The following is a 25,985-nucleotide window of genomic DNA, read 5'->3' on the forward strand; positions in this document are numbered from 1 at the left end:
GAAATGTGAACAACACACACTTTTAGCACTTTTAGTGATTTAGCCTTTATTTTGCATAGCAGGGTAATAGGAAGTGTTTCTGATTTGCATATTCATACAACCTCAATTAAAAAAAGGTTGCTGTGTAAAATGTAAAAATCAAAGAGGATGCATTAATTTGGGAATCTCATTAACCCACAATCAATTCACAATAGATCATGGAGACTGTGAAACTGAGAAAATGTATGATTTTAAGGAACATTTATGCTGAAACTTTCACAATTTGTACTGTAGATGCAGTTTTCTGCCAAATGATGAACCTCTGCCCATCTTCTGAGAAACTATGATACACTTTAGTGCCCAGTCATGTAACTTATCTGTTGCTAATAAACCTAATTTCTATTGTAGTATTGCATCATATCTCCAAAAGGGTCTTTAGTTTTATCAGATTTATAAAAGAAAGATACAGCCGACAACTTCCCTTAACCCTATGGAACACCTTTGGGACACTGACTGCACCCCAGGTGTCCTCACCTCACCTACATCAGTACCTGACTTTACTAACACCCTTGTGTCTTAATCAGGTTCATTTTCCTGGAGTAAAGATTATTATACCAGCAACTGGGGACAATTTGAACCAGAGTATTTTTTTTCATAGACTTCTCAAGTTTTATTTGTCACATTATAATGCGTGTGCTCTGAAATAAAATTACTCACCAACATTAATATGTATAGAGGAAATGACATCAAGAGGCATGCTCTGGCACTTGTAATGTCCCGAGTTGTCGTGTTGGACTGCAGGAAAGATCAGGAACAGAACGATGGTGTGTTTGGATGCTGGACAATCTCTGGACAAACTCAACTCGCTCAGCAGCTCCTCGTTTTTCAGCAGCTGGACTCGGTGACTTGTAGTGAGGCAGGTGAAATTACAGGTTATGTTGAAGCGCTGCCCAAACATCACGTTCACAAACCCGTTCTGGGACATAGAGACTGAGCGTGGACACTCGTCTGGAATGATCAGCATTAAACACAAGAGTATTGAAGAGGAGTGCAGTGATAACATGCAGCAAAAATTTTTTTATTTTCCTTACAAGAGTAATTATTTATGAAGTCAATAACAGGAAATTATTTCTACCCTGTAGTTTTCCCCTACATCATTCTGATAACATAATTCATCATAGTTATTGAGAATTAAATGACTTAGCATAGTCATAAAATTACAGTGGTGATATATTTCTGTATTATAATAAAAGATGGATGGATGGATGGATGGATGGATGGATGGATAGTCACATTATACATCCCAGAAGGAAAGAACAGAGAGTTTAATCTATACTAATGCAATTTAAATGAGAGATGAAAATTAAAGACATTACAATATAAATTATAATAGTCATGAATAGAGGTAAAATATTAAATTCTATTATATCAATAAATATAATACCAATTATAGTGCGTGTCAAAAGTGTGGAAACTTCGATTCGCTTATGGTTTCTGAGACACATGTATGTTCCTTGTGTTTCTATGCAACAAACTGAATTGCAACTGTGAATGACTGGAAGAAGGTTCTGTGGACAGATGAGTCCAAATTCAACAATTTTGTCAAAAAACGTAGGAAACGAGAGAGTAGGTGTTCGCAGACCGCCTCACACCCACAGTCAAACATGGAGGTGGAAGTTTAATGGTTTGGGGTTGTTTTGGATCAGGGAAGGTTGGAGACTTAATCCGGGTGAAGGAAAACCGTCTCAACATGGCTTCCATTTCATATTTAAACACCATGCAATTACCATCTTCAAACTCTTAAATGACCTAGTTTGTTGCATAAAAATAAAAGAAACATTCACATGTTGCTCAAAAACCATTAAAGACCATAAAAGTGCATCTCATTGTTTCCTTTTGGACTCCTCACATACAGTATTATGTATATTTGAAGAATTTCTACCCTATAAACACCTTCATGAGTCAACAAAGAAAATGGGAAATATATAATCTGTTTTGTAATAATTACACTATCGTAGATCGGAATGATTTAGTTTAATTAAATAAATTAACTAATTAATTAAAGTCTTGATAAGAGATGCCCATACTAGGGCCATATATGAGACAATGACATTCGAAAAACCATTGAAAAATGAAAGTCCAGCTTCATGTCGTTCACTAGAAGTAATTTATTAGCCGTATCAGCCATTGAACTTTATTGTACAATAAATTGGATTGTTTCTGTTTGTATTGTAAGTTTTACTGAACTGGAAATTTGTTTTGAAAATAAAATGTATTGATTAAGCAGATTACAGAGTTATTATTTACTTATTTATGTTTAAATGTTAAGAAATCATAAATGAGAGAAGCTTTTCTTTACTACTTTAATTGCAATATGTTTAGTACAATGCAACATTTATTTCCAGCCCATGGCTCTTAATCAAGTTTTCATAGAAAAATGTTTTGGCTCCTCTGATCTAGATTTACATTTAATCTGTGGGGTCTTTGTTTACACTAAACTTGTATATTCTGATCTGGGTGTAAATACAACATCTAAATTTGTTATACTTTTATAATACATTTCAACTGAACCTGTAATTAAGGCTTATGCTGTGAATAAGTATCTAAAATTAAACAGGTCTGTTAATTATAATCTAAATTAGAAATTAATTATAAATTAGGATAACTTGTAATTTAGGATTTAGGTTGAAACCAAACCCCAGCATTAGGTTTAAGCATAAGTTTAAGCAGTAAATTATGATTTAACACTCAGTTTTAAATAAAGTCTAAATTGGGAGATACATTTTAAACATAATTGGGTAATTGATCTATTCCAACCCTCAAACTGTTCATTTAGGATCTACGACCAAATTAGAAAAGTGTATGTAAATCTGAATTCAAAACACACCATAATAAATTAGGATTTAATTTCGCTGTAAATGTGAACTGGTGAATTACAGTAAAAGCATAAACTAAAAAATCTAGATTTCAATGTCTGAATAAAAGTCTGGAATTACCATCAAGCTTGTTTTTTTCGTTTTTTTACTCAAATGCAAAGAAAGAAAAATTAAACTCATCCAATTGAGACTCACCTTTGGCATTGCAGGGAAACGGGATTAGAAAAACAACCATGAAAATCCACATGATTGGATTTTTTGGAATTTGTTCAAACTTTAATATAATAGCAAAGAAATGACTTTGATAGAACTGACAGAGTACAGACACAGGATGTGACCAGTGGAGGCTTTGTGTGTTTATCAGCTGATTTAACAAAGAGATAAAGGGGGAAAAAAAGTAATTTTCCTGCTTAAACTCATTTCATACGTGTGCTTTTTTTTTATTGTTTAATCCAGTATATAAGAAAGAGCAACTTTGGGAAATGAGCCCACCAGACAGTGTGATGATAATTTACAGGTGCATCTCAATAAATTAGAATGTTGTGGAAAAGTTTATTGTGAATTAATTCAATGCACACAGACTGAAGTAGTTCAAGTCTTTGGTTCTTTTAATTGTGATGATTTTGGCTTAACAAAAACCCACTAATTCACTATCTCATGGGGTGAAGGAATAGAGGATAGAGGAGAAAGGGGAAAGGGATTGAGGATGGAGGAGAAAGAGATGAAGGAATTGAGGGTGGAGGAGAGAGGGGTAAATGAATTAAGGATGGATGAGAACTGGGTAAGGGAATGGAGGATGGAGGAGAGAGGGGTGAATAAATAGAGAATCGAGGAGAACTGGGTAAAGGAATGGAGGATGGAGGAGAACTGGGTAAAGGAATGGAGAATGGAGGAGATAGGGGTAAAGGAATGGAGAATGGAGAAAAAAAAGTGTGAATGAATGGAGGATGGAGGAGAACTGGGTGAGGGATGGAGAAGAGAGGGGTGAAGAATTGGAGAAGGACAGAGAGAGAGATGGAGGAATTGAGGATTGACAAGAATTGAGTGGAGGATGGGGAATGGAGGATGGAGACGATCGGGGTGGAGGATGGAGGATCGAGGAGAGGGGTGAAGGAATAGATAATTGGAGCTAAGATAAATGGAATAAAGGGGAGATGTGCAGTATAGAACATGAAGGAAAATGGATGGACAAGACGAGATGGAGAAAATGCAGGATTCAGCGATACAGGAGATACATATGTAGGAAAGAGAATGGAGATAAATGGATGGGGGAGATGAATGAAAGCTGAAGTAGCTTTTATTATGTACAGTATATGTAAAGAAATGCAGTAGTGTGTATACAGTATACTTGGAGACTCCATGTTTCTTTCATTATTGTAGTACTACTGAAAGTAATTCCATAAATGTTATATTGTATTTTGGCCAGGCTTTAATTAGACCTCTCCAGAACATCCACCTTACACCCTGTGTTAGCGTTGTGTTTGGGGTCTCTTTCTATTTGTAGTGTGAATTTCTGCCCAATTTTAAATGTTTTACCAATTTGATCAGTTTCTTTCTAAATGTCCTCGTACTTGAATCCATTTATCCTCCTGCTAATCTTGACATGTCCTTGTAGATTGGAGAATAGAGGCGAGAGAGAGATAAAAGAATAGAGGATGGAGGCAAGAGGGGTAAAGTAATGGAGGATAGAGAAGAATGGGTGAAGGAGTCCAATCGTCACTGTCTAAAATATAATTAAGAAACTGCACTGTTTTTTTAGAGAAACTGCTGAAGTATGCAAGATGGAAGAATCACCAGAAGGAAACACTACTTGCCACCTCTACATTTTGCTGTGGTCTGTACAGTTAAAAATTGAATTCTTTGACTGAAACAAAGTTATGAGAAGTTTGGAGAAGAAAGGGGCAAAAGATCATATTGTAAATTAGACATTAAAACTCGAGGCCCCATTTACCTGAGTTGCCACTTATTTTGACAATAATGTATATTGAGTTATTTTCAGAGGACAGTAAATCTGTACTGCTATACAAGCTGCACATTGATAGGCTAAAATATACCCAAGTTTCATTTCTATTGTATTGTTACTTAAAAAAAAATACACTATGGATGCTGAAATGTGAGGAACTATATATATATATATATATATATATATATATATATATATATATATATATATATATATATATAATTATTACTTGATTATTATTACTTGATTTGTTTCATATTTTAATTTTAATTTCTGATCGAATTTAAGTTCCCTATAGGGATTTTCACGTAGATTTTTCCCCGGAGTGGATCTGCTATTCACAGAGACGCTCTGCGGCGCTTCTCCAGCGTAAGGCCCGGCACAGGAGCCGGAGGCTGCGTAAGAAACCTGGCGCCTGCAGCCGAGCGGTGACGGGTGGCCAATGCTGGAGAAAATGGAAAAGGCTTCAAGACATTGGGCATTAAAAACGACGCGGATGGGACTTGTTATAAACGTATAACGCGCGATTATAGGTAAGAAACGATCTAATCTGTTCGGTCATGTGTACAGCTGACCGATTCGAAATTTTCATATCGTGATCTTTTTATTTTTTTTTTGCATATAATGTATTTAAGGAGTTGCCCGGTACTAAAGGCTATTTGACCTTATAGGTCTCTATTACGTTATCTATAATTTACAATACTACGAAGGAGTTAATTTTTATTTGTAACATCTTTATTCGGTTTCCAAAAATACCTAGTTGCCATTTTTTGCTTTCTCTTTATTGATTAGCAAAGCTTTCTCTTTTCCCTATCCGTATTCAGGAAAACTCCGCCTTCCAGTATACGATTGGATATATTATCGCCGCTCTGTTTTCTGATTGGGTAGTATATTTTTATACCCGACGTATTAACCAATCCCGTTCTAGGAGGCGGGTTTTGTTGAAAACGGATGGCATGTAAATAAATGATGCTAGTCTGAACTTTGCTAGTTTATCAAATCCGTGGGCCACATATGAATGCAAAGTGAGTTCAGATAATGTTAACACTCTGTTTTATGTTTAAAAACAAATTATGGAAAAAATTATAGTTTTTTTTTAATCGATATATGTACTTTAATTGGAAATGTCGCTAATATTTTATTTATTTAACTTTAGAAGGCTGGAATTGTTATGCTAGGTGCTTAGCTGGTAAGTCTGAGACCAACAGCTTGGAGTGAGTTGGATTTATTAAATTGTTTGATGTGTTTTGGTGTTAACATTTATTTTATTTTTTAAATAAGCAGTTTAGATTGCTGTAACATAAAATAGAGGCAAAATTAATTGGCGTGTGTGTGTGTGTGAGTGTGTTGCTAACCGGCCTTTTAGTCAAACCTGTTATATAAGTTACCTCGTTCAATTTTCTTTTTTTGAAATGAAAATATTAATGAATATCACCAAATAAACAAATAACACCTCATAATTAACCTTAAACAAGAAATCTGTGGGATATTTATCAAGCATTTGGAACTTTTTCTCCTTCATACATGTCTGGACATGTTGACTTTTTTTGGTGCATCAATCCATCTGTCTTACTGTCCATCCATCCATCTGTCCATCCTTTCTACAATCCATCTTTCAATCTGTCTATCCATCCATCCTACAATCCATCAATCTTACCATCCATCTATCTTACATCCATTCATCTTACCATCCATCTCTTACTATCTATCCATCCATCTGTCCATCCTTTCTACAATCCATTTTTCAATCTGTCTATCCATCCTACAATCCATCCATCTTACTATCTATCTATCTTACTATCTATCCATCCATCTGTCCATCCTTTCTACAATCATTCTTTCAATCTGTCCATCCATCCTACAATCCATCAATCTTACCATCCATCTATCTTACTATCTATCCATCCATCTGTCCATCCTTTCTACAATCCATATTTCAATTTGTCTATCCATCCATCCTACAACCCATCCATCCGTCTGTCCATCCTTTCTACAATCCATCTTTCAATCTGTCTATCCATCCATCCTACAACCCATCCATCTTACTTTCCATCCATTTATCCATCCATCTTACTATCCATTCATCCATCCTTTCTAGAATCCTTTTTTCAAGTCATCTATCCAGCCATCTTACTATCCATCCATTCATGCATCCATCCATCCATCTGTCCGTCCATCCGTCCAAGCTTTTAATATGATTTATGTAACAAGTAATGGAATAAATCGAGGTGATAGAAGATCTCCGGATCTGCAGCAGCTTATATTTTCATATTTGGGGATTTGAAGCCGTGTCCACTTTATAGATCCACTTTAAGGCCTGACTGACGAAATAATCAACACAAATGGGATTTAAGACACCTACTGATGATAATTGCATGTTACCTGACATGAAATTCTTTGCTCCTGCAGAGAAAGGCTTGTGTTTCTGCTAGGTAGGGGTTGTAGGGATTCCAAAAAGATATTTATTGGGAAATTGTTGTATAAGGGGAACAAAGCACTAAGTTTAGGGTCCCAGCTCGATGCATGGTTGATTGTTGAGAAAGAAGCACATATATAGCTGGACAAATCTCCATACCTTTGTCTATATAGTGTATATCAGGGACAATATGATATTACCTAAATCTAATGGAGGGATAAACTCTGAATTGTCTGATACAGGGACGGGGTGATACAGACTTAAAACTTCATTGTGATGTTTCATTGTATTTTATGAGGTAACGAATGTTGCCTTGTGGTTCTTATGAATGTTTCAATAGAATCTATAATCTATAGAAGGAGATCTTCCACTCCAACCCATGTAAAGCATATCTTAATGGAGCCGGCTTTGTGCACAGGAGTATTGTCATGCTGGCACAGGTTTGGGTCTCCTAGTTCAAGTGAAGGGAAAATTTACAACCTGTACAATTGTGTGCCTTCAACTTTGTGGTAACGGTTTGAGGAGGAACCACATATGGCTGGAGAAGTCCCTGTACTTTTGTTGAACAAACCAATCAAAGGTTTCCCATCAGGTTTATAAAAATTTTTTGATCATTTTTCACCTTCAACGTTTTTATTTCGTTTTTTTGTTATATTTTGCTTTGTTTTTTTTCTCCGATGTTTGTTCTTGTCTTGCGGTTCTTTGAGAGCTTTAATCTGATTGGCCAGTAGATTTTGAAAGAAAAGTAAACAACAACAAAAAAAAACATCTGTTGAAATCTGTTTTATTTTCTACTCCAGATGCTCGTAAAGGTCCCCTGAGGAATGAGCGACACAGTTTCACCCAATCACCAGGAGGGGGCGACGAGAATGGAATCCTGGACAAGGTCGCGTCTCAAATCCAGTAGCTAGGACCAAATCCTGGATCAGAGGGGGGACAAGGATGCTGCTTTGAAACTTGGAATATCCTAATTTTTTTTTTTTTTCTTTTTTTTTTTTTTCTTTTTTAACTGGATGATATTTTGGTGACTGAACACATATAGACGCTTATAATACGCTTGAAGCTTAAAAAGTTTTCTTTTCATAGTCTATCCTCCTCCTCCTCCTCCTCCCTCCCCCCTTGCCCTTGTTGTGATTAACGTTTTGGGTGTTTGTATGGCAGTGGAGTAATCGTGGAGAGGCCGGGGTATCACAAGCTTATGGATTTTGATAAGAGAGGAGGGGGAGGTGGAGGTGGTGGTGGTGGTGGAGGAAAGGGGACACGGAAGAAGGGAAGAAGATGTCTAAGACCGGAGGGAGCAGATCCGGTCACACCGGTCGCACTTCGGCGCCCAATTCAGGCGTGCTCATGGTCGGACCAAACTTCCGCGTCGGGAAGAAGATCGGCTGTGGGAATTTCGGCGAACTTCGGCTCGGGAAGAATCTTTACACCAACGAATACGTAGCCATAAAACTGGTAAGAAATGTTTTAATATTGCGCTACGACGTTTTTCACTACTCAGCGATACTGAAACCAGCTACTATATTTTAAACAAATAATAAATATTGATTATAAAATTAGCAGTAAGTATTAGTATAAATCTGTATGTAGGTGAGGTGAGGAGGTCTGGGGTGCAGTTAGAGCTCACATTCATCTCAAAGGAGTTCAATAGAGTTGAGGTCAGAGCTCTATAGCAGGAGATCTTCCACTCCAGCCCATCTGAAGCACATCCTTATGGAACAGGCTTTGTGCACAGGAGCATTGTCATGTTGGAACAGTTTTAGGGTTTTGGTTTTAGCTAAATAATACGCCATGAAACGCCACGTATTGTAGAAAGCTCTCAGTGCAGTTGTGCTTTAGCCCCGCCCCGATTTTGAAGGCTCTTTTCCTCGCCCTAAACAGGAGCCGATCAAATCGCGAGCGCCTCAGCTCCACCTGGAGTACCGTTTCTACAAACAGCTCGGGAGCTCAGGTGAATTACTCTTCATCTCTCTCCATCACTTCATCTCCTCAACTCATCTCCCCATCTTCTCACTTGATCTCCTCTTTTCATCTCCTCATTTCTTCCCTATATCACCTCTCTTCATGTGCTAATTTCCCCATGTCCTCTTTTGTTTTCATTGCCTCTTCTCTCATCCTCACATCATCTCTTCCTCTCATTCTCGCTTCACCTCCTCCTATCCTCTCTTCTTCATCACCTCACTTCCTCCTCTGCTCTCCTCCTCTCATCTCCTCCTTACATATCATACTCTCTTCATGTTCTTATCTCCTTATTCTTTCTCCCCTCTTCTCCTCTCAACTCCCCTTTACATCTCTCTTCATCTCTTCTTTTCATCTCATCATCTCTTAACGTGTCCTTTTCCAGAATTAATTATCTTTTTTTTTCTGGTATTTTTGTCAAACATTTATTTAGTAAATTTTTTATTACTTCATTCATATTTACTCTGATCCTTTGCTAGTTTCTAGTTTTCTCGAGTTCTGCTTATTCACATCAACTGCAGTAATAGAACAAAAAGAATGAATCTTCCTCTCTCTCATTCTCTCTCTCTCTCTCAATTATTGTGTTGATGTAGAAGAGAGATTCGGGGCTGTTGTGTTCCATAGGCTTGTTCTCCACCTCCTCGTTGTCTGAGCGATGTGTTAATCAGTGATCGCTTCTCGTGTGTTGTACCTGCTGTGTTCATCCTACGCTCGGTGTGATAAGCGCGGAGACAGATTACAGCTCCCGCCTGGACGGAAATGTGTGGGGTTTCTAATCAGATTGGAACGAAACAAACACAAAGCGATCTTTCTGTAGACCGGGCATGTAAGAACAAGGCCAAAATAATCATCATGATGTTCCACAGATGTTCTGATTACAGCGATGAATTACGATCGATAGTCAAAAAGGTGACGCCATAACTCGCAGTAACGCAGTGTTTTTTACGCTGTCAGTGTTTTTATTTTTATTTTTCCGAGACACTGTTTTTTACGCCGTAACCCAGGATCTGTGTTTTTACACCGTAACCCGGGGTCTGGGTTTTTACGCTGTAACCCAGGATCTGTGTTTTACACCGTAACCCGGGGTCTGGGTTTTTTACGCCGTAACCCGGGGTCTGGGTTTTTTACGCCGTAACCCGGGGTCTGGGTTTTTTCACGCCGTAACCCGGGGTCTGGGTTTTTTACGCCGTAACCCGGGGTCTGGGTTTTTTACGCCGTAACCCGGGGTCTGGGTTTTTTACGCCGTAACATAGATGCTGGGTTTTTTACACCGTAACACAGATGCTGGGTTTTTATTAACTCTCAGGCTCAGATTTATTTTAATCATTATTATTATTTTTTAATACACTGTAACGTGGTCAGCTTTTGGCATGGCAATGTCTTTTCTTTTTTTTTTTCTTTTAGGGTTTAATGCGAAATTAGTTTTTTTACAATGTAAGTGTAAAGTAAGAACTTGGTATAATTAATTTGTAGTATATCCTGTCTATACACATCATCTTAGTTTCACTTGGCTGCTGTGTCTTCACTCTGTTGCTGTGTGTGTGTGTGTGTGTGTGTGTGTGTGTTTACAGAGGTGTACCTCAGGTGTACTATTTTGGTCCATGTGGGAAATACAATGCCATGGTGCTGGAGCTGCTGGGCCCGAGCCTAGAGGATCTGTTCGACCTGTGCGACAGAACCTTCTCCCTCAAGACTGTGCTTATGATCGCCATTCAGCTGGTGAGTGTGCACCATGCATCCACATACACACAAACACACACACACACACACACACCCACCTATCATCAGTGACATCATGCGCAGTGCGCCCAAAGGGTCATCAACACGCCACTTATATCAGGTCATGCGCATATTAAAGAGTTTGCTTTTTGTTTTTGTTTTCTAACATCTGTTTCTCTTCAAGATAACACGGATGGAGTTCGTTCACACCCGCAGTCTGATCTACAGGGACGTGAAGCCCGAGAACTTCCTCGTGGGCCGGCCGGGCAGCAAACGGCAGCACACCATTCACATCATCGACTTCGGCCTGGCCAAAGAGTACATCGACCCCGAGACCAAAAAACACATCCCGTATCGGGAACACAAGAGCCTGACGGGCACGGCGCGCTACATGAGCATCAACACACATCTGGGCAAAGGTACTGAGCCAGCTAAATGGCGATCATCAGCGCAGGTATTTTAGCTCTGATGTCCACACGTGCTTTTATTAAATGACTTATTTCGTTGTACGTGTCTCGATGTTTTCTCTTGCAGAACAGAGCAGACGGGACGACTTGGAGGCACTTGGGCACATGTTCATGTATTTCCTCAGGGGCAGTCTGCCCTGGCAAGGCCTAAAGGTACTGTGATATCTCTAAGTAAATGAATAGACTGAACATTTTTGTGTTTTTATGCATTATGCTATATATTATATAGACAAAAGTATTGGGACTTTTTATTGGCAAAAAGATTGTAATAAAATCATAATATATTTCTCATATATATTAAAAAACCTTTTTTAAATCTGTGTTTTGTGAAACAAGGGTGTCTGCTGACCTTGTAAAAAAATAAATAAATAAAAATCAAACTTTTTTTGTCACTTTTTGCAATTACTTATTTATAGCTTTATCTTTTTAAGTCAAATATAAAAAGTGTGACATTTGACAGTCTGGTTATCTCACTTTCTTTCACTCATCTTCATTCAATTAAATTCAGTTTAATTTTTTTATTAATAATAATAATAATAATAATAATAATAATAATATTGTTTCTTAATAATGGACATTGTCCCAAAAGCAACTTCAAAAAGATAATAAAATTATAAATTTGGAGTGTATAAGTTTAATGCTGATAAGTTCTTCCTTATAAATTAATCCCTAATGAATGAGCTAGTCGTGACGTTGACGAGGGGAAAAACTCCCTGAGATAGTATGAGGAAGAAACCCTGAGAAGAACCAAACTCAAAAGGGAACCCATCCTCATCCTCATCCTCATCACCGAATGTCCATTCATTACAGTTTCATTATTGTTGAGGTGTTCAGTAATGGGTGCTTAAATGCAGAACTGATCATGCATTGTTAAATTTAAATACAGTTCATCTTTGCCTTTTTTTAGGCTGACACGCTGAAAGAGCGCTACCAGAAGATAGGAGACACCAAAAGAGCGACTCCTATTGAAGTGCTCTGTGAGAGCTTCCCAGGTTTGTCCAGTCAACCACAGATCAGATGACTATTAAAGATGATTTTCAGCAGCTAAAAACAGCTGCCATAAAAAAAATCACTTTTTTTTGTTTGTAGAGTATACGTGTAGCGTTCTTACATGTTCCTACAAATGAGCTGTAGCCCTGGGAACGCATTAAGAACAATAGTTATTATGGATTCTTTGAAAAATCCAGAAATGTATTTACTGTTCCATTCACAATACATTTGTACATTTACAATTCATTAATAATGCTGTGTCTTACAGAAGAAATGGCCACGTACCTGCGCTATGTCAGGAGACTGGACTTCTTCGAGAAACCGGATTATGACTACTTACTCAAACTCTTCACGGACCTCTTCGACAGAAACGGATACGTCTTCGACTACGAGTATGACTGGGTCGGGAAAACTCTGGTATGACGATATTACGTTTATAATATAAATATATATCTATTTCCCATAACTTATTAAATAATGTGTTTACATTGTGGAGGGAAAATTTCATGCTACTGCATCCAAGGACATCCTGTACAATTGTGTTTTTTGGCAAACACCAAAAACCCACTAATAGAGAAAGCGTGTACCGTATTATCCGGACTATAAGCCGCTACTTTTTCCCCACGCTTCAACCTCGCGGCTTAAACAACGAAGCGGCTAATTTATGGATTTTTCCTGGGTTTTTCCCGGTTTCACAAACTTCAAGACAAAAAACTGAGCCCCATAACATTAGACCAATGAAATTATGGAACGGGTTCAGGTGAACCAATGAAACTCTTTATATTAAATCAGATGCGCTCCCACTGAATCGGGCCGCACCACATCATAAATATGGATGATGTTCCTCTGACGTTTGACCTGCCGCTCACTCGGACTGTCTACAGGAAATGCGAATCATTCGTCACGCTGAAAACAACCGGGCATGAAAAACACACTTCACCTGTGTTCTGAGCTGCACGGCATCGGGAGAAAAGATTCACCGATGGTGATTTTTAAACGCACGACGATGCCAAAAGATAAACTCTCGAGAGAAATAGTTGTTAAAGGAAGGAGGAAGACAGTGAACAATGACTTTCTTGGTAGCTACTGTTTAGATACAAGCCATGTAACAGACACTGTCTTTCATTAAAGCCTGTGTAAAGTTCATTAGTTTCATTTAGTGCGGCTTATATATGTTCAAAATAAAAATCTTTGTAAAATTCAGTGGGTGCGGCTTAATAGTCCGGAAATAACGGTATTTAAATACATTACACCATAACGTAGTGTGTTGAAAGGGTCTTAGTGAACCAACAGGCAGCCAATCAGAACTGATTTCCAGAACAAACGATACACGTAATTACATTTGGGTCAGTTGACTCCGTCCACTGTTGGCTAAAAAGCCTGTGAAAAGTCTGTAAACACCTGGTCTTTGATAGTTTTTGTGAGGCACATGCCTGTCATTTTGTTTCAATGCTTGGTAATGTAACTGTATGAAGATTTACTTTGACCAAATAAGTCTATAAATGTATAAATTATCTTTATTTTTCATTAAAAGATTTTCCCATGAATAACAGCTTTACACACATGGCATCTGGACAGTTAATTTCTCCAAACATTCAGCTGATAAACTTTGCTGTGCCGCATGTAAAACTTGCTAAGATGTTCTTCACTAGCGATCTGGTTCATCCCAGAGCAGTTCAATAGGATTTGGGTGCGGTGACTGGGCAGGCCATTCCATTATGGACAATACTCCAGAGGAGTTCTCATCGTCATCGTCTTGTTGTACGGTGAAGTCGGTTCCTATGAGCTACAGTCCAGATGGAGTTGTGTGGTGTTAAAGTATGGAATGGGAGCAATGTTGTTTCAGTTTTCCTTTCAACCGGAATAAGTCTTCAACATTCCCTGCTCCAAAACAACCCCAAAACATTAAGCCTCCACCTCCATGTTTGATTGTGGGGGTGAGGCAGTTTGATCACATCTTCTCTCCTGTTCTCCATCTTACACAAGTTCTTCTGTTAGAGACACAACATGTCACACCCCTCTTCCACTCATTTACTGTTCAATTCTTGTGTATTTTTGCATTTTACCAAGTTTGTTGCATAGAAACCATAAAAAGTCATATGCATGTGTTTCAGACTGAAAGACTAGGTGATTTGATAGGCAGTCTGTTTATGTACCAAGCATATACGCCTTTGCGATGTATATTGTATTTAAAATTAATATTGAAATATTGAAATACTGTGCTTTTCTTTCCCCGTCATGTTCGTTCAGCCGACTCCAATAGGACCCATTCCCACTGATGCACCACATCAGTCCAGCAGCAGAGAGAAAGCACAGCAGCAGACCAAAAATCAGGTGAGAACACACACACACACACACACACACACACACACACACACACACACACAACTACTGCTCAAGATTGTCTCTATGGGCAGTGTGCCCATTATTGATATGTCCTTTTTTTTTTTTTTTTTTTTTTTTTTACACCCTCTAAAATAAATAGACCATAAATACAAAATATAAATTCATAATTCTCTCTCTAAAAGTTCATACCTAACCATAAACTGAAATTTCACAAATCAGAGAATTCTTTGTATTCTCGCATCTTATTGGCCGGTTTAGAGACTTGATTATTCATTTATTTTTATATATATATATATATATATATATATATATATATATATATATATATATATATAATTTTGCATATCCTTATGCAGATTTTTGAAAAAAATTATATACATTATTTTATTTTAGATCCACCTTTATACCATTATATATATATTGATTTATTTATTTAATTTTTTAAGCAAAAGTGCCAACTATTTGCAAGCTGTGTTTTTAATTATCTTTTTAATTATTTTAATTAAGCTGGGTCCTTAATTAATTCTTAAAAATTTTTCCAAACATAAAGGTTCACAGTAGGATCAGTGAGGTGACCAGTCAAAAATATTCTTGCTTAATGAGGGCCTAACATTACGAAACCATATAATACTTAACCATTACCTTTTATTTTATTTTATTTTTTTGGACCCTGTCCAAGAAACATTTACATAAAATGGCAATGAAAACATATTTTTGGGGAAAAAACAAAAAAGACGGTGCAAATCTGAAAACGTTCTCTTCTTGATGTGCCTTTTGTGCTCAAACTAAGTTATGTAATCACTGTCCACAATATTAGGAACACCTGCACTTCTGCTTATGTATGCATACAGTGTATGAAATACCACAGATGCATGTCAAGAGCTTCAGTTAATGTCCAGTTAGGCTCTGTGCCCATGATACCCTCTTATTCCTGTTCTTAACTAACAAGAGTAGAACCTGATGTGGTCTTTTGCTTATGTGGGTTGTTTTAGAGTTTGGAATTTTGGAGCTTGTAGACCCTAAACTCACAGTTAGCTAGGTTGGATTGTACTTAGCGATAACCGATGAATCAGCATATACTGGATTTAAAAAAATAAATAATTGACACTTAATGTAAAATAGTACTAAACTTTTACAAAAAAAAAATATTGAATCATGATAATGTGCTAAATAAAATGAGTATATTAATTGTATTAATAAATATTGAGTGAAACAAGACATGCACACAAACTGAAACAAAAAGTAACAAAATAAATAAAAAGTTACATCCCAAATAAATGAGACACTTTAACAAACAGCATGTGGCATCTGTCATTCACCTCTAGAGGGCACCATTGTACTATATAATAACAGCAAATCTCAGATGCTCCAGCAACCCGGAAAAACTATCGGTATGGATTTTTGCAGACTATTGGTGCCCATTCATCGGCAAAACCGATGAATCTGTCGACCTCAAATTTTTTTTTGTTTTATACACCATCCTGTGTAATCAAAAAACGTAAATTTTTTACTTGGGCCATTTAGCAGACGTTCATATACAGAGCGACATGCAAAACTGATTTAAAGTATCAATCAATGAATAAATTGAAACTAGTTCACTAGGTTGGAAACTTAGGATACCATCCACCTAATACTCTGTTGGGAGGAATTACAGCACACATTTCTATTTAAAAAAAAAATTAAATAAGAAATTAAAGCAAGTCATAAAACGGGGGAAATAAAATCACAGCAGGAAAAAGTAACGGATTCTCTGGATTGAGTAACAGCCATGCCATGGTTAAAGTCACAGAGATCTTCTGAACATTTCCTGAAGCTGTTTGTGTATCTACATGGCTTATGCATTGCGCTGCTGCTACATGATTAGCTGATTAGATAGCTGCACGATTATGCAGGTGTGTATGTTATGTATGTGTGGCAGTGTATATATGTTTAGATCTGGCCAGAAAAGTGAATAAGATTCAGATTTGTGACTCCTCGCTATAACAAGGGCATAAAGGAGCTGCTAGCTAGCCATCACCCCAGATGTTTTTCCTCAGTGTTGCCTGATGAACATTTGAAAACATGTCTGTGATTGAAACCTCCAGCAGGTGTCAGCGTCATGTGATTGTTAACTGAGCTTTTATTCAAAAATTTATTAGCACTTTAAACTTTATTTTATATAGAAAATAATTTAAAAAGTGCTGGTGTACAAAGTTTCAAATATATATATATATATATAAATAAGTACATTTTAATGGTACAGAGTGCAGTTTATACTCTAAAACCTAAGATGTGAGAGGCATATTTTCTTTCTTACAAAACAGACACCTGTGATTGGCTGGTGTGTCTTTGATTGATAGGCGAGAGAAAATATGCCTCTCACATATCTCAGGTTTCTCGTTATACAACCCAAAGTATTTTTTTTCACCTTTAATTTAACTATGAAGTTTCTTTTCCGATTTGCATTAGAACATGACTCCCAACGCACTTTCTTTTTGTTTTGATTGGTCACCTGACTAAACTAGCCCTGATGAGAAAGAGGGAGGAAAAATATTGATCTTCCCACTACAAGTTCTCATACTTTCCGGAGCGTCTTATCAGGTCACCGCACACCTCTCTGCATGTCGAACTCTTTTCTTTTCCTCTCCTCTGCCTACTTTCTCTATCCTCTGTTCGCTAGAGCGTTTTGCTTCTGCATGGGAAATGTTCCTCTTTCTGGGTTTTTTATTTGTTTTACTTTTATTTTTTTAACACCCTTGCATCACCGGCCACATGTACCCAAACCTTCCCCCATTCCTCCTCCCCAAGTCTCCCGAACCAAAAGGAAGTGAAACCCAGCCGACTCCTGTGACCAACAGGGAGATCCTGGGCTCGCATCTCACCGCTGATAGGCTGGGGGGCTCTGTGCAGGTACTGGGAAGGGTGTGTGTACCGTATGTGTGTGTGTATATATATGTGTATATATGTGTATATATATATATATATATATATATATATGTGTATATATATATATATATATATATATATGTCTTTGTCGCTGTATGTGAGCTCTGCTTTGCTAAGCATCTCTTTCACTTTTCCCCCTGAATGTTGCTGCTCTTTAATGGCTCTTATAGAGTCGGTTTCTGTCTAAAACGAAGTATTATAATATATATTAAAAATATTTGTGCTCATGCACTTGTCCTTGCACAGAAATTACAATTGCACTCTTACTCGAGCTAAGAATCGATGAAAAGTAAAAAAAAAAAAATTGCTAGGTTGGATCGTATTTTGATACTGGGGAAAAAGAAAAAGTCACTCCATGTAAAATATTACTGAATTTTATAACAATATGAATACATTAATAATTATAATTAATAAACAATATATATTAAATATAAATATCTCTCTGCGCTCTCCGTACAGCGCGAAGTCTTGCGTGTAAAAACAAATAGCACGTGGTGTCTGTGATTCACCCCTAGAGGTCGCTCTTGTAATGGCGGCAGGCCTTTCCAGATGAAAAACTTGTGGAGATCATTATTACCGCAAATTATGGAGCTATGAAGCTCATTATAACAGCAAATAGGGAATAAGGAATATTTCCACACCCATTTGCTGTTATAATGAGCTTTTGTGAGATTTTGGAGTGTGCTTTTGGAGATTTATGTGAGATGCTGTTTATGAAGTCAGGCACTTATGAAGTGTAACAACGAGTGACAGATCGACCTTTTTAGGAAAGTGTGTCCTTTTTTGTAAATATGAGATGAAGGATGCACTGATTGTCACATTTTCTTTTCAACAAACAAAAAAACCCACTTCTGCTTGGTTTGCGGTGTCGCTGACTGTATATTGCAACATATTCAGAAATTCTAGTGTGATTCTGGATACACACACACACACACACACACACACACACTGATAGACACACAAGGTTTTATGCTCATTCTGAGAGCGAGTTTGTTTTAATTGCAGAATCCACACCTAGACTGGAGTATAAATATAATAAAAGCACATGCTCGGATGGAAACTGTACTTTATACTCGAGCACACAAACAAACACATTTCCCTCTTCCTCTTTCTGCTTCCCTTTTTCTGTGTTGTTTGTGTGTGTTGGCGTATTTGTGTAGTGTTTTCTTTTTTTCTTTTTTGTTTTTTTTTGGACTGCTGTTTTTTCTCTCTACTCTCCTTCAATTCTTTGCAAGTAAAATACACTTTTACTCACGCCAGCAGCAAAGAGAACCAAATATAATAATGTGACGAATAAAATGTAAATTTGGCTAGAAAAGTCAGGTGTCGAATACGTGTGACACTAAAATGTAGTGAGGTTGAGGTTTCCAGAAATGATAAAGTACAATGATACAAATTGGTTAAGATGGAGTTATATTTTTTCGTCTAAGCCGAACAGAAGGATTGAGGTTATTCCTTGTTCTACAGGACAATTGCTTTGTTAATTCACACCAGCAGGTGGCGCCAAAAACTCGGGTTTAAAAAGTGCAGGCAACTATAAATGGGAGGATTTATTCTATATTGTTTTGTCTGGTACAAGTTTCTGGAAATTCTGAAAATGAAGTGAACACGTGTCTATAAAGGCTCACTGTGTCAACTTCTGTTTTTTTTTTACTTTCCAATGCTCAGGTCATGAGTTCTACCAACGGCGAGGTGAACACAGACGATCCCACAGCAGGTCACTCCAACGCGCCAATCACTGCTCCTGCTGAGGTCGAGGTTGCAGACGAAACAAAGTAAGCAATAAACACACACACCCCCACTGCGTAACCCCATCTATCATTCTATCATCTGCTCCTAGGTGATCTCATCCACTTCATCAGCCTATTTACTCCTACGTCACCCCATCCGCTCCTCAAACCTGTCACGCCCGTCACGTCACCCCATCTACTCTTCAAACCTGTCACTCCCGTCCGTCACCCCATCCACTCTTAGACCACCTCATCCACTCCTCCATCCTATCACTCCTGTGACTGTAAACCCCCATACACACACACACACACACACACACACACACACACACACACACACACACACACACACTTATACATCACCTCCCACCTGTTCCTAATCACACTGCCTGATCCTACATTACCATTTGACTGACATTGGAGACTCCTTCCATACAAGTCTCTGTCAATGAGCAGTTGCTATAGTAATTATATTATTGTTATTGTTGTTGTTATAACAAGTGCATTAATTTGTTGTTATAGGAAATTAATCAACCTCTTCTGATTTCCCCTTCAGGTGCTGTTGCTTTTTTAAACGGAGGAAGAGGAAAGGCCTGCAGCGGCACAAGTGAAGAACTGAAGGGTGGAGAGATAGAAATAGAGAAGGGAGAGGAAGAGAGGACTGGAGTGTAGAGCGCTCCACTATCTTGTGTGTGTGTGTGTGTGTGTGTGTGTGTGAGAGAGACTGTGTGTGTGTGTGTGTGTGTGTGTGTGTGTGTGAGAGAGAAGCTCGTCAGATGCAGAGTTTGAACTGCCACCTACTTTATAAGGAAAGAAGTGTATGGAGGAGGAGTTATGTCTGTTTGAGGAGGAATTGCATATAGAGGAGGAGGAGTTACATGTGTTGGAGGAGGAGTTATGTACGTTTGTATAAACATCCAAGAGATGCAGAGAGTCTGCGTGTGTGCGTGTGTGAGATGAACATGAACACAGATGGACAGTTTAATCCTGTATTTTAGATCACATTATCAGAGGACTTAAAGCAAATGTTTAAACGATGAGTGTTTAATTTTATGGGAACAAAGTAAGAACTGGGGGCGGGGGTGGGAAGGAGACTACAGACTGTGATGCTCCAAATCTTTGGAAACTTCCGAGAATGCAAACCAGAATCGCTCTGCTTCTGTAAATTGTTTGTTGTTGTTTTTTTTTTTTATGTAATTTAAAATATTGTTTTTGATCTCTGCTATCCCTGAGTTTAGCTCTTTTATTCATACAGATTTTCGCTCTCTCGCTCTCACTCACACACACACACACACTTTTTCTTTTCGTTTTATTATTTAAGCTTTCTATGTCCTATATTTATTTTTCCTGTCAACATGGATGTAGCACAGTGGCTGGACTCAGGTACAGTGGAAGACGGAGAGAAAGCAATGCCTTGCATCTCAATGCTGTTTTGTAACACACACACACACACACACACACACACACACACACACGCACAGATTTTCTAACTCACTTCCGTCAAACCTTGCTTTAATTGTTCAACAGGAACAAAACTCAAGTTTTCTCAACATGAAGTACAACATGGCTGGAATGAGTTTCCTTAAAAGGTGTACAGTTTTGTTTGAAATAAACACGCACCTATACGGTCATGTTTGTTTCATGATGTGCTAGCGAAAGTCCAATGAGAGAGTTTTTTCTGTTCTGTAACTTGAGAGACATCAAAAGTTGTCCCGTTCATGTTTTTCAGATCACCCTAAACTCCTCACTTTATCCAGCTCACTTTTTCCCACTTACTTTATCCTTCTTCATTTATCCAGCTTACTTGATCCAGTTCTCCTTATCCAGCTCACTGTATCCTGCCTAATTTATCCAGTTTCTTGATCCAGCTCACCTGATCACACTACTTGATACTGCTTACTTTATCTTGCTCACCTTATCCAGCTTACTTGATCCAGTTCTCCTCATCCAGCTCACCTTATCCCACTAACCTTATCCTGCTCAAATTATCCAGCTCACTTTATCCTGCTCACCTTGTCCTAATTCATCAGGCTAACCTTATCTTGCTTCTTTTAATCCAACTTCTCCTTATTCTGCTTACTTTATCCAGCTCACCTTATTTGGCTTATCCAAATAACTTTACCTGGCTTACTATGTTTAGTTTATCCAGCTCACCTTTTCCACTTTATTTACCAACTAATACTATCTAGCTAGGCTTGTTGACCTTACATTATCTATAGCTTCCTTAGAAGCAGTATCTCACTAGTTTGTCCTACATATATAACTTGAATAGGTGCGTACTTTTTAAAGCCATTTACAGCCAAATAACGTCATCCTCATAACTTTATCTAGATATAGGATTATCCAGCCTTCACCCAGCTATCTTGCTGTCTAAATAACTTAATCCAGCCGCCCGTTTCTCATTACCTTACTACTACAAACAAGTTTATACACAAATTTAAAGGATCCCTTTCTGGCTAATGTAATCCAGCTAACTAACTTTATCCAGCTAAAATTAAATAGATGCATAAAGCTAAATAGTGTCAACCTAGCTAACGTTATACTTTGTGCAAATGTAATGAAACATTTATTAGTATAATCAATATAATGTATATTTAATACATATACACTAATAATAACACTAATCCCATGCTCTTGCTAGGTAAAGCTAAAAAGCTAGCTATCAAATGAATGTTAGCATGTGAGTTAGCATACATTCTTAATGCAAACTAGGATTTTTTTAAGATTTTTGTTGGATTTTTGTACAAGCTGTCGTCAGACTTGTGGGGTGGGAGATTATATTTTAAAATGACATTATTTGCTCAGAACTCTGTAAAATCACTACCTCTGGTTAACACACTCTATAGACAAAGGTTTGTGGACACTTGACCATAAGTTTTGTGTGCTGTTTAAACATCTAATTTCCACAATTATTTCCCAGTCGCTGTTATAATTAGCTCCAGTCTTCTGTGAAGATGCCGCACTAGATCTTTGTGTGCGCTTGTGGAGATTTGTGTGACACATTCGGCTAAGAGGGTGTTTAGTAAAGTCAGGCGAGGTGAAGAGCCATGGGTTGAAGTCAGAATTGAGATCTTGCACACGCACCCATGTCAACTGTTTATTTAGGAGCTGGCTTTGTGAAATTTGTCATGCTGTAAAAGGTTTGGGTCTCCTATTTCATGTGAAGGAAGAATTTAATTTCAACACATCCAAGGATATACTATAAGGCTGTGGGCCTCGAACTTTGTTTTGGAAAGAAAAACTTGGGGGGTCAACTGTCCAAATACTTTTGTCCATATAGTGTTGGTCTACTGCTGGATACAGAACTGTTGTAATTTGATTAAATTTTGTTGGCACAGCAAAATGAGGTGAAGCTAAGGAAGTTCTCTTAACTAGCATTAATTAGCTAAAATATTGTATTTTGCTAGCTAGCATGTTGCTAAGGATCTCCCCCCCCTTTTTTGACGTTATAAAGACAACAATAAAATACTACTAATGCATAATTTTGTATATTTAATATAGTGTCGTATTGCATACGTTTGCATTTATTTAAATTTTTTGAGAAAGCTGTGTTTTTGTTTCGTACAGACTGCATACAATTACATCCATTTTTTGCGTGCCAGCATCAGAAGTTACATGAAATTCTGATTTCAATCATATTTCATATCATATCCGTTCTCAATCATGTTCGAGAAAATACAAATCATTTCACATACAAAGTTACAGAAGGATAAATAGCTACTGCTTTATCGTGAACTTTCGCTAGCATAGCCAAATGAAGACTGATTATTGGTTGAAGTCTCACAGTTTTGTAAATCATCGTTTGCCCGATATTTTATTGCTCCTGTGTTGTTTTTACTATACATCTCCACAATACAGCAAGACAAGGCAGTGTGTTGGAAACAGTATTGAAGCAGGCTATGAGATTTCTCTTCTTGTAAATTGCACTTTTAAAGGGGGAAAGTATTTAATCACCACAAATGATAAGAAATAAAACCTGGATACAGGATTGTTTCTACACCAGACTCAACCAGACTCACGGTTTTGCAGGGAAAAGACGGAGTGAAGTCACGCCAGATGTTTATATATTTTTTTTTCATTGAAAGATATTTTGGAAATAGTTTGTGCCTTTGTAAGTGAAGTGTGGAAACATTTTGGAGATCTCAAATAATCGCTCTCGTTCCAGGTGGTTTGGTGTTTTTAAAGTGGAACAGTGAGAATGTATGATGGTTTACATTATGTATTTTTTCTCTCTCTCCATCTTAAACAATATTTATTCAGGATTGGATATTTATTTCAGCGTTGCTCAGGTTCATATTGACAACCAACAAATGATCAATATTCGCTCAAATCACAGGGCTGAACCTTTTTAGTTTTTTTCCAATCTAATAGTTTTTGCTTTGTGTTGCTGCATTTTAATGTCTGGCTTGAATTCCATATGGCTAATGTTAATCCTAATCATAACAATAATTAATTATTAATCCTTATATGCCCTGCCCCCTCCAAGGTTCTAAGTGTTGCCACGGTAACCTGTATTTTCTTTTTTTCCCTATTTATTTGTCTGCTCTATTCGAAAACTGCCCGAGCATCACTAAACGTTTTTTGTTGTTGTTTGTTTGTTTGTTTGTTTTTACTTAGAGTCTTAACACATCCTAAAAACTCACATTGTCCAGCTGCATAGTACTCAGCATATACATGATCACCACGATCGCTCCTGATTGGTGGAAGCAGAAGCAAGATCCTTTGAAGAAGAGTAATGGGTTTTATAGTCATATTTTAGTCATGGAGGGGTTCGGATGAAAAGCATTTGTTTGGTTTATTCTGTGATACTAAATGCCTCATAAATAAAGACTTTTATAATATAGCTTTATCTTGTACTGTTTTTTATTAGGATTGTACACTTTGTCTACTGCCTTCTCATCATTTGTCATTTAGGTTTTATTTGTAATTTATTGCATTTTCTGGGTTTAACAAGCTCTTTCAAATTATCTCTGTCTAGTTCTGTTTCATGAATGAATGGATCAATCAGCCAGAGATGGGGATGTGGGTTTGGGATGGATTAGTAGGATGGAATGAGCAATAGATACGGGTGCAGATGGACGGATGGATCGTTTGTGTTGGTGTCTAAATTTTAGTTTTCTATCTCTCTTCACTCAAATAATCTTGAACTATCCTTTGCATTTCCTGTATGCTCTACTTTCTGTCGGCTGCGTTTTTCTTTTTGTATGAATAAGTTTTTCTCTGTCGCTAGTGATAATTTTATTTGTGAGAAGTGTAAGTTAGTTAGCTCTTTGACTGAGAAGATCCTAGCATTAGAGGAGCGTATCCAGAGTCGAGAGAATTAGCACCCCCCATGGTTTATTGCGGAATTGCATTTACCACATAACTAATTTGTTTGGCTGATTTTCCGGTCTCTCGCGGATAGCACGATAGACCAAAAAACTTTGGAATTGTTTTTATGTAGTTTTATGTTGAAATTTAGTAATAAAAATATAATTATTAATTATAAAATGAAGTAAATTGTTAATACAGTACTGTATACAGGAACGTAACCACCGCGATAAACGGGGGATTACTGTATAAGTCCAAACTATTTTATAAATAACCCTGTAGATAGCGCTATAATTATAACAGATAATCAATTATAAAGTTTTACTCCTATTCAAGAGAATGACTTACAGTAATTTCATTTATTTCGTCATCAAAACAGTCAACTTGTATTCTCGATCCCTTGCCTACAAGTTTCTTCAAACAGATAATTCCAGAAGTAATTGAACCTGTTCTAAAAATAATATTCTTCAATCAGCACCGGTTATGTTCCTAAATCCTTTGAACTGGCAGATATTAACATCCTAATTAAGAAACCTGACCTTGACCCTTGTCAGATGTCCGACTACAGGCCAATATCAAATCTTCCGTTTATCTCTGAAATTCTAGAAAAGGTTGTAGCACAGCAGTTCTGCTCACACCTACTTGGGAACATTTACATAATATTTTTTAAATGTATCAGTCAGGATTTCGGCCTCATCATAGCACAGAGACAGCACTGGTTAAAGTGGTAAATTACCTGCTATTGGCCTCTGATCAGGGTCTTCTTGCTTGTTTTGCACGACCTTTGTGCAGCTTTTAACACCATTGATCATAATATCCTGCCTGCTAGACTACAGAATGTTGTTGGAATAAATGGAACACTCTCCTGGCTTCGGTCTTATTTGACTGATTGTTATCAGTTTGTTGATGTAAATGGTGAGTTCTCCACACTCTCTGAGGTAAAGTTTGGTGTTCCGCAAGGATCTGTCTTAGGCCCACTGCTTTTCTCTTTATATATGCTGCCTCTGGGGGAAATTATACATAAACATGCTATTCGCTTCCATTGCTATGCTGATGATACACAGTTGTATGTTTCAGCAAAGCCAGATGAGAGAAAACAGTTTAACATTGTTGTGGAGTGTGTAAAGGACATTAGACAGTAGATGATTGATATCCGAGTTAATCAGAAGGAAGTTAAGATAGAAGTACTTTTACTAGGACCACATGCAGCTAGCAGTAAACTTTCGGATTATGCAGCATCTTTGGATGGTGTTTCTGTCTGTGTGTACAGCAGTCAAAGACCTTGGTGTGATTATTGACCCTAGT

At 37.5% G+C, this 25,985-nt stretch overlaps 1 protein-coding gene across 1 annotated transcript; it reads left to right on the forward strand.

Annotated features, from left to right (window-relative positions):
* Nucleotides 1-5,195: 5,195 nt before the first annotated feature.
* Nucleotides 5,196-24,214, forward strand: LOC124394643 (casein kinase I-like). Its single transcript, XM_046863009.1, is given in 13 exon segments — nucleotides 5,196-5,351; nucleotides 8,035-8,484; nucleotides 8,487-8,689; nucleotides 9,116-9,185; nucleotides 10,767-10,912; nucleotides 11,097-11,331; nucleotides 11,447-11,532; nucleotides 12,287-12,371; nucleotides 12,638-12,786; nucleotides 14,620-14,703; nucleotides 17,503-17,604; nucleotides 19,309-19,415; nucleotides 19,927-24,214. Coding segments are annotated over 12 exon segments (1,374 nt in total). The 5' UTR covers nucleotides 5,196-5,351; nucleotides 8,035-8,432; the 3' UTR covers nucleotides 19,982-24,214.
* Nucleotides 24,215-25,985: the final 1,771 nt, after the last annotated feature.

The sequence above is a fragment of the Silurus meridionalis genome, chromosome 12 (genome assembly GCF_014805685.1).
Source record: "Silurus meridionalis isolate SWU-2019-XX chromosome 12, ASM1480568v1, whole genome shotgun sequence".
In the NCBI taxonomy this organism is placed as follows: Eukaryota; Metazoa; Chordata; class Actinopteri; order Siluriformes; family Siluridae; genus Silurus; species Silurus meridionalis.